The sequence below is a fragment of the Crocuta crocuta genome, unplaced genomic scaffold, assembly GCF_008692635.1.
Source record: "Crocuta crocuta isolate KB4526 unplaced genomic scaffold, BGI_CrCroc_1.0 scaffold35, whole genome shotgun sequence".
Lineage (NCBI taxonomy): Eukaryota > Metazoa > Chordata > Mammalia > Carnivora > Hyaenidae > Crocuta > Crocuta crocuta.
The window spans coordinates 5,097,779-5,111,721 of NW_027530625.1; the positions used below are offsets into that span (position 1 = coordinate 5,097,779).

At 59.5% G+C, this 13,943-nt stretch overlaps 1 protein-coding gene and 1 long non-coding RNA gene across 2 annotated transcripts in view; one reads left to right on the forward strand and one right to left on the reverse strand.

Annotated features, from left to right (window-relative positions):
- Window positions 1–6: 6 nt before the first annotated feature.
- The window catches only part of DNM1 (dynamin 1), a 44,312-nt gene continuing 30,375 nt past the window's right edge, over window positions 7–13,943 (forward strand). The window contains 4 exon segments of the mRNA XM_077768307.1: window positions 7–184; window positions 12,633–12,706; window positions 13,021–13,170; window positions 13,518–13,721. Of these exon segments, the coding sequence (XP_077624433.1) occupies window positions 24–184; window positions 12,633–12,706; window positions 13,021–13,170; window positions 13,518–13,721 (589 nt within the window). The 5' untranslated portion in view covers window positions 7–23.
- On the reverse strand, window positions 7,316–13,210 carry LOC144234933 (uncharacterized). The gene is made up of 3 exons (XR_013336115.1): window positions 13,065–13,210; window positions 11,934–12,021; window positions 7,316–7,948 (listed from the first exon to the last, which is right to left on the reverse strand). It is a non-coding gene; the product is annotated as an uncharacterized LOC144234933 (long non-coding RNA).

The following is a 13,943-nucleotide window of genomic DNA, read 5'->3' on the forward strand; positions in this document are numbered from 1 at the left end:
AGCCCGCGGCCCCCGCCGCAGCCATGGGGAACCGCGGCATGGAGGATCTCATCCCGCTGGTTAACCGGCTGCAGGACGCCTTCTCCGCTATCGGCCAGAACGCGGACCTCGACCTGCCGCAGATCGCGGTGGTGGGCGGCCAGAGCGCCGGCAAGAGCTCGGTGCTCGAGAATTTCGTCGGCAGGTAGGAGCGGCGCGCCTCGCAGCNGACGGCGCTCTGCTTAGAGACCCTGGCAAAGGGTCCCCCCTCCCCCTGTATAGGCACCAAGGGGGCCTGCATTACTCAGCGCCTCCCTTCGGCTCCCGCGTCCCGCGGAGCCGGCAGCACCCCAGGGGCAGTGCTCCCCAGCCCTGGGCTCCGCGGAAGACAGCTCCCTTCCCCATGAGGATCCCCGGGCCATGGCTAGGAACCCCCTCCCCAGCTGCGTCCCTGGGAGAGGACACAGCCCCCCGGCACCGAGGGCCAGGCACAACCTCCCCCCTCACACACACACACACCTCTGCAGCTCCCGCCGCCATCCGTGCGCAGCGCGGCGGCGAGGGGGGGTCGGGGGAGCTGCAGGACCAGGATGGGGGGTGGCGGCGAGACCCATTCTGATCCTCTTGCGAGCCGCCTGCCGCTGGCTCCGCCGCCGCCCCGGGGTGGGGGGCGCCTGCCACCGTCGCTCTCCCCTGGGCCTGGCGGAGGGATTGTAATGGAGGGAGAAGGCGGCGGAGGGCAGAGATGACTAAGACAGGGAAGCAGGATGGCGGGGAGGGGGGAGCCATTTGCAGAACCTAATCCCTCTCCTGCCTCTGATCCCACAGGGCTCTGGGAGGGCCAGGTGGCAGGGAGTGGGGGGCAACCGCAAAGATAAGAGGTCCTGGGTTTAGGGGGGCAGGGAGGGTCGTGACCCCCCTGCCCAGGCTCCCCAAATGAAATGGAAGCAGCAGGGATGGCTTTTTGGTGCTGGGGAGAAGAGGGTGGCGCTCTCGGAGGGGGCTGGGGGCTGGGCAGACAGGCAGGAGGTAGTGACTCTGGCCTCCCCACTCCGCCACCTCCCTCCCTCCCCTTCTTCAGAAACCCTAGCTTTCTGCCAGTGACCTTCCAGGCCCAGGAAGCAACTGGCGAGGGATGCAGAGGCCCCTCCCTCAGAGGGGCGGCAGTCCTAAGGAATCACCCTGGGTCCTGCTGTGAAGCCTCAGGCAAATCACTTGCCCTCTCTGAGCCTGTTTCCCCACCTCTAATAAGGACAGTTGGACTGGATGGTTGTTCCTGCCCCTCATATGACCTGAGAAGTCCAGTGGCCGCCCTGGGGCTTGAGGGAAGGGTCCTGACTGGAGCAGTGGATCTGACAGACATGGGAAAGCCACGGTGGGGGCGGCTGCGCCCATCTGGTCAGCAGAGGGGGAGGCCGTCTGTCTTGGGGGGACCGGCTCCCACAGAGGCCCCCTCCTGCTCACGTGACCCCCAGAGCTGCAGAGACCAACAGGCAAGAGATACACAGATGGGCCCCTTCCCTGTAGCCCAGCAGTCAGGGTGAGGGGGTGGGGGGACTCTGGAGACCGTAAAGCCCAGAGGCCTTAGCACTTTAAGTGGCATCCATGGAAAGGCAGCACTTTACGTGTACAGACCATATTCCTGCCTTTCATCCGTCGAACATTTGCTCCATGCCTGCTTATTGCAGGCTGTGTGCCCTGGGCGGGAGGCACGGTGGGGGAAGGTGACCTCAGTCCCCATCTGCTGAGCCCTTCTCATGTGCCCCGCATCGTTCTCAGGATGGCTCACAACAGCCCCAGGAGGCAGGTACCACGATGTCCATCCCGCAGATGAGGAAACAGACCCAGAGTCACGCAGCCAGGAGGGATAGCATCTATTAGATCCCAAAGCCCAGGTTCCTAATCTCAATCTTGAGAGCCTCCGAGAACCAGGCCCTGAACCGGACACGGGGACAAACAGGTGCATGGGCCTCCATTTTCCCCATCTGTGGGATGGCGACACTAACAGTTGCTGCCCTGCCTTCCTGAGAGGGTGGTGCCGGCTCCAGTGAGTTCATGGGGGTAAAAGCCCGTGTGGGAGGGAGCTGCTGATGGTCAGTTAGGCTTGGGGACCCGAGTGTGCCAGGGCAGACCTGGCCTCTGGAGTCCTGGAGTTCACTGTCCAGCAGAGACGGGTGCTAGGAAATAGGCAGCCCCGCAGGCCAGCCGGGCCACAGCTGACTTGGGCCACACTTAGCTTGCCGAGTGGAGCCCTGGGCCACACTGCTCCTGACAGTGACGACAGGAGGATGTCACTGGCTCCTGGCCTCTCTGCCGAGGGCTGGGTCCCCAGACTGGTGCGCATGGTAACAGCCGCTCAGCTCGGCCTCCTGGGGGTTCTCAGGAGCCAACACCCCATGGAGAGGAAGTGGAAAATGCGCCAGGGCCAGCCTGGGCTCCTGGGCACCCCGGGAGGCAGCTCTGCCACAGACGTGGCCCGGCAGCTGCCCAGGACAGACTTCTATGGGTCTATGTTCTTTCTTCATCCCCCTTCGATAGAAGGGGAAACTGAGGCTAATTCATTCAGTCACGCGGACATTTGTAGACTGTCCACAGTGTCACAGCACTGGAGAGTCCAGGGTGGAAAAGACCAAAGCTTTGCCTTCCAGAGGGGGAACCTCGGAAATAGTAAACACAGGGACATGTAGATGAAGAGGGCAACCGGAGCATGTGGTCAGGCCTGTGGAAGGGAGAAGGGCTGCTTTCCGCAGGGAGGTCAGAAAAGGTTTCTAGGCGAGGGGAGCATCGGAGATGAGAAGCCGCGGGAAGGGGAAGCATTCTAGGCCGGGGAAACAGCGAACGCAAAGGCCTTGGGGCACCGACAAATTTGGTGTGTTCAGAGAACAGAAAGGAGCCACTGTGGCTGGTTGTTTGGTGGGCAAGGGCAACGTGGCCTCAGAGAGAGGGAGGCAGGGCTTGGGTCTGCAAGGACCTGAGGCTACGACGAGGGGTTGGGTGTGTTTTCATTATTGTCAGAAGCTTTTAAGTCATAGAGTGCCTCAAGCAGATCCCAGCAAATGTGTAAGTTCTGGAGGGGGGCAGGGGGCAGGGGAAGAGGGTGCTGTCGTGGGCCAGAGCTGTCGGGGAGCCTGGCCCAGGGCTTTCACAGTGGGGAGGAGAATGGTGGGCTTCAGGGGGGACATTTCGGAGAAAAGTCCCCGCAAGACTTGCTGGCGGATGGGATGTGGAGGATGAAGAAGGGGGACTCAAGGCTGACGTCAGTGTCTTTGACCCAGGGTGGGTGTCGCTGCCATGATCGGAGGACAGGAGGAGCAGGTGTGGGGAGCGAGGGTAAGATCAGGAGCTTGCTTTTGAACACGTTCAGCCTGAAGTGCAAGGTGGGCAGTGTGGCGATGCCAGCCGGCAGCTCAGGGGAGGGCAGGCTGGAAACGTAACTTTGGAAGTCGTCCATCCCAGTAGAGGTGGGATTTAAACCCATGGAGTGTAGATGAGATCATCTCGGGGTAGATGCGGCCAGAGGAGTGGGGGGGGGTCCCAGGACACCCCAGCATTTTGTGAGCAAATGCCTGCTGCCCCGGGCCACCCTCAGTCTGCCCCTGGCTACGTGCCCCTCCCTGTGACCCCTGTCCAGTCCCAAGAGTGGGGTGGCCTGGGGCACGCTTTCAGGGTCCGCTCCCCTCGCTCCGGTGCCGGGTAGGCTGACAAGTGGGTAGCGCCCACCCTCCCTGCCTTCTTGGCCCCTGGGGAGGCCAAGGCCGGTGGGAACGTGGCAGAAGGGCTGAGGGCTCGGGCTCTGGAATTGCACCTGCGCTTGTAGCTCAGCTCTGCCACTTCCAAGCTGAGTGTCCTTGGACATGGGTCTTAAACCCTGCTCAGCTGCTATTTCCTCATCTGTAAAATGGGGATAATAATAGCCCCTCCCTCATGGGACGGTGCTGAGTGTTGAGATAATGCCCACAAAACATTCAGGGTAAGACCTGGCACAGGGGACGTGCCCGTTCTTTTCCAGAGGCACCGGCTGGGAGGCAGGCCGGCAGGTGCAGGGAGGGCAGGCGGTGTGGTGAGTGGGCCTCTGCTCAGAGCCCAGGAGGAGGCTCTGAGAGGCAAGGTTTTGGGTTTCCCTAGTGATTCTGCCTACGCCTGCTCAGGCTCCCTGCTTCCTATCAGTCTTCTTGCCCCTTCCTCTACGTTCTCATCCCAGGCTCGGGCTCGGTGCTGGGCTCTGGCCTCTGAGAGCCCCTCTTTTGGTCAACCCTCCCTCCTCCGGTGGGGGATAGCCCACTCCCCATTACTAAACTCTGTCTCTTCTTCTGAACACATTGGGATACACTTGAATGGTTCCATTCCCCAGATTTGGAGACTGAGGCCAAAGAGGATTAGGAGATATCTGAGACATCGTAGGTAGAAAGCCACTGACTGGAGGGGACAGAGGGGCCTGACATTTGCTTGGCACTTACAGTGTGCCAGGCCCTGGCCATACAGCTGTGAGCAAGAAGGACTCATCCCTGTTTTGGGGGGCGGGGGGGAGGCTCACAGCTGAGCAGGACAGACACTAAATGACACAGAGAGCTCTTTTGTTGTGTGGGACCCCTGGGGAGGTGGCATTTGAGGCTGGACATGAACAAGAAAGGGACCTGGTTGGGCAAAGAGGTGAACATGCTCCAGGCCCAGGGTCGCTGAGTGAGGGAGGAGTGGAGGCCCCAGTGAGACCAGGAAGGCCGGGAGGCACTGGTGGCCCCTCAGCAGTCCCCCCGCCCCCCCCTCCCCCCAGAAAGCCAACTCACTGCCAGGCTGCCATCCCGTGACCCAGCCTCCATAGGCTCAGAGCCGGTACCTGCCAAACACACGTCTATGACTACACTCGTGTGCTCAGCCCAGGCCCGAGAACACCTTTTCCAAACCCCTGCCCTACCCAGTGGCCCCAAGGAGTCGGGAGTGAAAGGTGACTCTGGCAGACAGCCTCTGATCCTGGCCCCAGTAGCATCGAGTTGCCCAGGCCTTGGCAGGGTCAGAGGTTCAGAACCTCGGGGGAGGAGATGCATGGGGGCCGTTGCCCAGGAGGCCCGTCCAGGGCACCGTGTTATCGGGCGTGGAACACGAGCAGGAATAGGGGCCCACGTGCCATGTGTCTACATATCCCAGTTAAAATCGAGCGAAGGGACTGCCGAACACAACACATTCTGTCCTCCCACCAAAGGTACCTTCAGAACGACCTGGCAGACTGGGTTTGAATTAGAATCTCAGACTCCTCAGAGTCCCGCGATGGGAGGTAGAGTGTGGGGACAGGTGACCCCTCTCCCCGAGCTGCCCCTGCCCCTTGATGCAGCCTGCAGCACAAGGGGCCTCCAGGCTCCCATGCGGACAGCCAGCCCTCGCATCTGAGCTCCATCCGTGGCGCCAGAAAGGATCCCCCCCAGGCCCTGGGGACCCCCCAGCAGTAAGGTCAGACCCTGGGGGAGGGCTTGAGACCCACAGGAAATTCCAGAGCCCTCCAGTGTGGCCTACGAAGGGGACCTAGGCTCCAGCTGGGCACCGACCCCTGGCCTCTCCTTGCTCCAGAGATCCAAAGAGGGACTCCCTAGGGGCGCCTGGGTGGCTTAGTCGGTTAAGCGTCCGACTTTCGCTTAGGTNCCCCTAAAGGATTGGGCAGGGGCCCTGGTTCCCCATGTCCAAGGGCAGTGCTGATTATTTTCATGGAACCAGAGGCAGACTAGCATCCTGGGTTTCCAAATGGCGAGATGGCTCAGAGAGGGTAGGGGCCTGCCTGAAGCCCCACAGCAATGGAATTAGAGGCAGGACAGGAGCGTGCCCCGGTCTCCTGCCTCTGGGTCAGTGTCCACCGTCTTTACCCCAACACGTGTGTGTACGTAACACGCCCCTCAGCTTCCCTGCTGCTCTCTCCGGTTGTGTCTCTGGCCTCCCACCCCTCCCGGGACTGAAATCCGGGAAAGGAACGGGAGCTGTATGCGGAAGGCAGCTCTGGCACCAGGCGCCAGGGAGAAGGACTGTTGGCCTTGGAAGGTGTCCAAGGAAGTGGCATCTTCCCACTGCCCTGGCCTAAGGCTCCCGGACCAGCCTCCCCTCCTGCGGTATCCTCCTCACGCGAGTCAGGCCCGAGCCCTGTGGGTCCTGCCTCCGGTCCAGCCTCAGCTGCGCCCACCTTGGTCTTAGCCCCTGGGGCAGCCTTGCCTCGTGCTCCCAACCCGTTCTCCACCCGACAGCACAGACCTCTCTGTGGCCCCCCAATCTGACCCCCTCTGCTTAAAGCCCTTCCCGGCCCCTGCCCTCCAGCCAGAGGCCTCGCTCCTGCTCCCGAGTTGGGCCCCTGAGGCCGGCCTGCTTACCCAGCCTCACTCCCCCTCCAGCCTCTCCCTGCAGGTGCGCCCTAGTTTATGGGGAAAAAAATGGGTCCTCGTCTTCACTGTGCCTTCGTCTTCCGCTCATCCTCAAAGTCTCACATCCGCCAATACCTCCTCCAGGCTGTCTTCCCTGACCATCTTCTCCCCTATGATCCCACCCTCGGTGTGGGGGGTGAGGCTCAGTCTTCTCCCAGGATGAGGGGCTGCAGAGGAAGAGAGAGGCCACTGCCTTGGGCTGAGGGCTCCCACAGACAGCAGTTCCGGGTTACTATGAACATTTTACCTGTTTATTAGTGCCCCGCCCCTTCATGACTCTGGCTCAGGTACTTCTGGTCTGAGTGCAGGGGAATGAGTCCACCAGCCAGGATGGGGAGAAAAATCTCAGCAGGCGAGGGCACACTCACCTCTGACCCGAGTCTCAAATTTGAAGGAATGAAATGCTCACTAGCACACACACAAGGCACCTCGCCCGCGAGCGCTCAGATGGCTCTTATGGCACCACCAACGGGCACCCTCTGTTAGATTCTACCGCAGCCAGGATCTCAGCAGCCCTGTTAGGGAGCTGCTGGGTTGTGCCCATTTCACTGATGGGGAAACTGAGGTTCAGAGCAAGGAAATAATTCAGAGGTAGCACTAAGATTCCTTCACATCAAGCTGCTGGTGATACTAAGCATCCAGAGGTAGCCCCATATTGAATGACTTGGTGAATGTCCTTGATGAGCTGTTCGGCAAACAGAGCCCCTACTTAAGTGGACTGGAGCCCAGTGCGTGTATGGGCACGTGAGGGGTACCTGACCTCGTCTCTCATCCCACCAGCCTCACACAGCTTCACAAGGAGCAATCAAGAGGACACAGGGGACACCTAGCGGGCTGAGTCAGTAAAGAAGACGACTCTTGATCTCGGGGTCGTGAGTTCAAGCCCCACGTTGGGTGGAGAGATTACTTAAAAATAAAACCTTAAAAATAAAAAGCGGGTGCAGATTTCTTAAACAGCTTTATTGAGGCATAAATTGCATGCCATAAAATTCACCTGCTTGTGGTGCACAGCTCAATGGTTTCTTAGTGTGTTTACACAGTTGTGCAGCCATCATCACAATCTAATTTTAAAACGCTTCCATCACCCCAAAAAGAAGCCTCGTGATGATGCAGATTTCCAAGTGCCTGGCAGAGCCCCTGGCCAGCGGCGCGCGATCAATCAGTGTTTGCCACGATTTTTTATCGTAAATGATAAAATGTTTACAGTGGAGAGCCCCAGGTTTTGGGGTGATGGTTGCTCTTTATTTTTAAACATTTTTGTGTATTTCCTGAATATGTTTTCAGAGGGAGAACATACGACTTTTATAAGTAGGAGGCAAAAGAGAACTCTATTTCCATCTTGAAAATAGAAAGTCATCAACACTTGAAGGAAGGGAGGGAAGGAAGGGAAGAAGGAGGGAATGATAAGGAGGCAGGAAAGATCATAGATTTTCTTTAGCAGGGAGAATGGTTGCTGAGGGGAGAGTGCGTACTCAGAGTCCAAACCCCTGAGTGCCGGTCCTGGCGCCCAGTTACCGACTTGCGCTATGATCTTGGACAACACTCTTTCCCGCCTTGCGCCTCAGTTTCCACACCTACAGAATGAGGGTGATGGAGGAAAACTGGTGAAGCTCATCTTCAAATCATTCTTTTGGCCAGCAGGGCTGTCCCGGGTGCCAGCTGCCTGCCCTGCTCCATGCTGGGGGCTGGGGACACTGTGGTAAGCAGCACCGGCCCAGTCCCCGCTCTCTGGACATCAGAGCATCAGGAGAAGCCTGGCCAGGACTGCCCTGAAATGTTCAAACCTCAGCTGGAAATTCACGGGCTGTGTGATGTGGGCATGCCTGGGGCCTCCTGGGATAACAGGAACAGAGAGGGACTTGTTGGCTGGAGGCAGCCTCACCTCCTCCCAACTGTATTTCTTGGCCCACCCACTCCCTCGCCTCCACCCCTGCTCCGTGGTTCAGAGGGCACCTCAGAGCCTGCCTGCCTCCCTTGCCTTCCGCTTTTCAGGGGCAAGATCTGGCTGGAACTATCCTGGCCCACCCGCCCACTCTTCCGGCCAGCCCCCAGGGGACCCACCTTCCAACTCCCTCCCTGATGCAGCATTTGGTGGGAGCCCAGCCCGGGTTCTCAGCTTGCTCAACAAGTTACATTATTTATAACCATAATAGCTACCATTTATTCAGGCATCCAGTTATATAAGCCTCACAGCAACCCATTTTACTGATGTGGACACTGAGGTTCAGAGAGGTACAGTCATTTGTGTACAAGCACCCAGCTCCTAAGTGGCAGTTCTGACATTCAACGCAGGGCCTAGCGCAGGAAACTGGAGGCTTAGAAGAGACTGGGTCCAAACACGCTGTCTTCTGGTGGTGTTTGCATTCAACAGGACGGGGAAGCAGGGTCCCTGAGCTCTGGCCCCAGATCTCAGGGATGAGAGTAGAGTAGGGGAGGGCCCCTTTGGGCGTTTAGTGTACTTTCCCCAGACCCCTCTGGGTGTGACAGTGCCGATGCAGGCAGGGAGCCTGTGGCGCCCGGGGGTCCTGAGGGGCGTGCACTTCATCCTCCTGGTGCTTAGGTTTGAAGGTGCCTCTGCAGATGGCAAGGCAAGGCCTCCTCGGGAAGCCACCATCTGTCCAGAATGAGTTGGGAGAGCTGGCATGCCACCACGCACCCCTCCCACATGGCCCCCGAGGCTGGTGGGCCCAGCATGCTTTTCTCTGGGCACCTGTTCTGTCCTCCCTCAGCCTAAGCAGGAGCTGGGTGGGAGGTGCAGGGTGGCACTGGCTGGAGGCCAGATCAGGCCCGCGCCCCCACTTCGTCAGAGCGCCGCGGGACAGTGTGTCCGGGTGGGAAGCAGGAGGCATGGAGCTATTCAGCCAGACTTGCTCCTTCGAGCATCGCCTGAGCACCTACGGTGTGCCAGGCCCCTCGTGAGCGCGGGAGTCCAGCGGGGAGCAAGGAGCTCACAGTCTGGACATGCGAACCCGCAGGTGCTCTTTGCTGCCTGCCCGGCCTTGGAGCTCTTGACCCCCGCTCGGCCACCTCCCTCATCACACCTCCCTGCCCCTCGCTGGGCCTCTGTCCCCTGGACAATGATGGGGGAATGACATGGCCTCTGAAAACTTCTCTTCAGTGTTCATCATTTCCGTCTAACACTTCATGGTCAGAATCCCAAGATCCAAGTCAGTGCCTGGAGGAGGCGGTCAGAGGGTTCTGTGGGAACTTGCGTTCCTTGGTGACATTTGGGAACCCTCCTAGAGAGGGGGGCTGCTGAGCGCCTACTGTGTACCAGACCTAGGGGAAGCTCTTTTCATGCCCCCTCGCCCCCGCCCCCGAGGCTGCTGAGCCTTCTCACAGCCCACATGTGGTAGACGAGAATGCCTGGTTTCTATAAGGCCAGTGTGCAGCAGAGGGCTTTGAGGCCCAGAGAGTGAAGCACCTTGTCCAAGGGCACCAGGCCGCAGAATGGCCAAGGTGGGATTCGAGCCCAGGGCCTAACCCACTGGCTCCTAACCACTGAACTTGAAAGGGAGCAGGAAAATGACATGGGGATCATGCTTAAAATCCAGATTCCCTCTCTCCTCACCTGCGCCACTAGATCCTACCCCAGTGTACCTGAGGATCGTGCATTTTAACAAGCTGCTCGTGCAGGCCGTGTGAGGGCCTCACCCTGAGAACCTGGGCCGTGGCAGAGATGGGGCCTCTCCCCACCCGGGCACCTCCATCCCCACCCTGGCCCCACGAGATCCTGCTCTGAGGAGGGGCTCGACTCCCACACATAGCCCTGCCCCTCTAATCTCTGCTTCCCTTAAGCTGCTTGTCCCTTAAGTAGCCCTGGGGAGGCAGTGACTTGGGGCACGCTGGCCCAGACCCCTGACCGCCCCTCCAGTGGGGCCCCGGGCTCCCCGTACCCCCTAGGCGGCACCTCATTGACCTCTGACCTGCAGATGGCCGGGGGCCCAGCAGGCCCATCTGTGCAGGGGAGGCCTCTCAGGAAAGAGCTCCAGGGAAGGTCCGTGTGTCTGCGTGGGGGGCTTTCTGTGGGGAGTCCCGTCCTTTCCAGCCCCTCCTGTAGTTTCCATGGCAACTACTGTTGCCATGGTATTGCTGGGTGAGGAGCCAGTGGGGAAAAGGGTGGACCCCAGGCCCCCATGCCCAACCCAGCCTCTGTGAGAACAAATGTCCTATCTCCACAGCCCTGAGGGATCCCAAATACTAGAGGGTCAGCCCCCCTCAAAGGAATGTGTAAAGGATGACAGGAGCCACCCCCAACTCCCGTTAATCCCCTCCTTCTCTCCGCTGCCTGGTGCACCTCCTTTCCAGCACATGTCACACTGTATTGCATTATCTGTTTACTTGTCTGTCTCTCCCACCACACTGTGAGCTCCTCCTCTGGGTAGGGAGCCGTCTGACTCATCATCTCACTTCCCCAGGGCCCAGCACAGGGCCTGGCACAGAGCAGCTGCTCCCAAATATGTCCTAGACTGAATTTAATTGAATTACATAAAAAGCCAAGTCTGGCTTCTAGGATTGAAGGAGCAGCAAACTTTGACAGGGAAGCTCCCAGGCTCTGGAGCCCAACAGACCCTTGGGTTTGAATGAATCCTAGCTCTGCCATTCCCATCTGGATGACCTTGGACAGGTCCTCTGAACCTCGGTGGCCTCACCTGTAAAATACTTTCCCTATCGGAGCACTGTTTGGAGGACCTGGGGATTCAGTCAACATTTATTAAGGACCTCTTGGGTGCTAAGCCTTGGGCTGGGCAGTGGGATCCAGTGGTGGACAGACACATGCCAGCCCTGCCCTTCTGAGGCTCAGTCTTGCAAAAATGAAAAGTGCTTGCGTAGCACCTGGAAATGATGAATAAATGCAGGATTCATCATCCTTCTCCTTCCTCATTGAAGTGGCTGGCCCCTCCCTATTAGCCTCTAACCTCCCCAAAGGAGGGGCAGGCTGAGAACAAGGGGTGGAAGAGGTCTCCCCAGGGCCCAAGGGGAGGCCTTGAACCCAGGAGCTTGGGCCTACTCTGTTGTGCCCAGGACCCTCCTGGCTGGGGAGTGGGGGCCGGGGGTGGTGGTGGTGAGAAGCTGTGTGCTCCCGGTCAGGCTCTGAGCTGGAGGTCGGAGACCTGGGTTCTTCTCGAGCTCTGTCCAAGTCCTTTAGGAGCTCGAATGTGGCTTTTCCCCTTCTTGGGCCTCCATGTGCCTCTCCATGAATGAGGTGGCCAGATGGAGCCCTACGGCCCCTCAGGCTGTAGCCTGCTCCCCCCTGCCCTGGGTCCTGGGGATCCCGTGACTGCAGTTCTGACAGCCTGGTCCCTGAAGAGGAACCCACCCTCATGCTTGGGCTGGCCTGGGTGGGGCCGGGGGTGGGTGGGGAACATGAGAAGAGCGGATGGGACAGAGATTCCACCCACAAGAGTTAGCCAGAAGGACTGCTGAGGTTCACATTAGCACAAGCGGATATCTGAGGTATAGACATCAGGTCTAGGGCAGGGGGTGACTTTGGGAGCCCTCGGGTCCAGTCCTTCAAAGACTGGGTCTGCAAGGGACTGAAGGGCAAGGAGCACTCACTGCAGAGTCAAACAGATCTGGGTCCAGGGTCCGCTCTGCTAGGTACTGACTGCACAGCCTGAACACCTCTGAGCCTCAGCTTCCTTATCTGCAAAATGGAGATAATAATAGCACCTGCCTCACAAGGCAATATCATGAGATATTGCCCACAAAGAGCCTGGCATGCAGTAGGCACTTAGAAGCATGAATTCTTTTCCTTGCCTCCTCCTTCCCCCCATCCCCCCTCATCCTCAACCCCAGCCAGATGGGGCCCTGGGAAGGGGAAGTGAGATGCTGCCTTTCCCCACAGCGGAAGGGAGGGAAGAAGGTGCAGCTCCATTTCCTTGAGATGCATGCACTCTGTGGCCACTGCACACTTGGGCATGTGGGGTACCCGTGCCTCAGGGGGACGGCAGTGCCGGGGTTGAGGCAGGGACTTGTTGGCCCAGAAACAACACAGGGACTACGTGAGAGAGAGATCTGGGAGTCATTAGTCTTGTCTCCTGGCAGCTCACATGCATAAATCTGTGACCCAGGGTACCTGGGGGAGGTCCTTTCCACCTTTCTTGCCTGTCATCTCCCCTTAGTGACCTGAAACCCTCAGGCTAAGGTGTGGTGGGCACTTCAGGAGAGCGCTGCAGCTCCCAGTGGCAGTGACAGGTGACAGGTGCCCCTGGGACAGGCTTTGACCCTCCTCTCGCTGCTCCCAACTCATTGCAGAGACTTCCTGCCCCGAGGGTCAGGCATCGTCACCCGACGCCCCCTGGTCCTGCAGCTGGTCAATGCCACCACAGGTATGCGCTCTCATCCACCAGCATCCTGACCCGGTCTCTTCAGTCCCCTACCCTATCCCGAAGGAAAAGTCCAACCTGGCCGCTGAACTTGCTTGCTATGTGACTTTGGCCCGCGATTCCCCAGCTGGACAACGGGAATAAAAACGCATAACGTTAGACATGGCGTTGTTGTGGAGAGGGAGGGGGGAGGAGGCGGTATCTGGGGGTGTGTGGGGGTCTATTGCCAGTGGAAGATGCGTCCCAGGTGGGTTCTGGGCTAAGATGCTTACTCCTCCACCCTTCTTCCCTCCACGCCACCCACCCTTTGGGGGCAGAATATGCCGAATTCTTGCACTGCAAGGGGAAGAAATTCACTGACTTTGAGGAGGTGCGTCTGGAGATCGAGGCCGAGACGGACCGAGTCACTGGCACTAACAAGGGCATCTCGCCGGTGCCGATCAACCTCCGCGTCTACTCGCCGCACGGTGAGACGTGGCCCCGCCCCCGGGCTCCTGGCGCCCTCGCTTAGCTCCGCCCCCGGGACAGTCTTGGCCCCACCCCTTGGCTCGTTCCTCTTTACGCGGGCTCCGCTCCTCCTGCAGACTCCGCCCCCACAGCGACCCCTCTGCTCATCCTACCCCCAAGCTCCACCCTGCCGTCCCTCTGGCCACGCCTCTAACCGGCCGCCGCTTCAGTCCCGCGTGTCCCTAATCCCGTCCACCTGCCGTCAAACTGCCCAACGAATCCTCTGTGAACCCCGCCCTGTTCCCTAATCCGCCCGCCCACGGCCACGCCCCTCGCCTCGAGCCCGCCCTCTCGCCGCCCTGTCCAGTGCTGAACCTGACACTGGTGGACCTGCCCGGAATGACCAAGGTCCCGGTGGGGGACCAACCTCCTGACATCGAGTTCCAGATCCGGGACATGCTCATGCAGTTCGTCACCAAAGAGAACTGCCTCATCCTGGCTGTGTCCCCAGCCAACTCCGACCTGGCCAACTCCGATGCTCTCAAGGTGGCCAAGGAGGTGGACCCCCAGGGTAGGTTCCTAAGGGCAGCAGAAGTGCAAGGCCCTGGGGGTCTAGGCTCAGTGCCCGGCGGGGGGCGCTGCTCTGTGAAGAATGAATGAGGCGGGAGAGCGGGGGCAGGCAGTGGATGAGGCAGGGTGTGGGTAGGGAGATGTGGGGAGCGCGAGGGCAGTGGGGTGCATGTGGGCTCCTGTGCGAGGGCAAGTGCCCGTGTAGACGGTCCTCTTCTGCTGC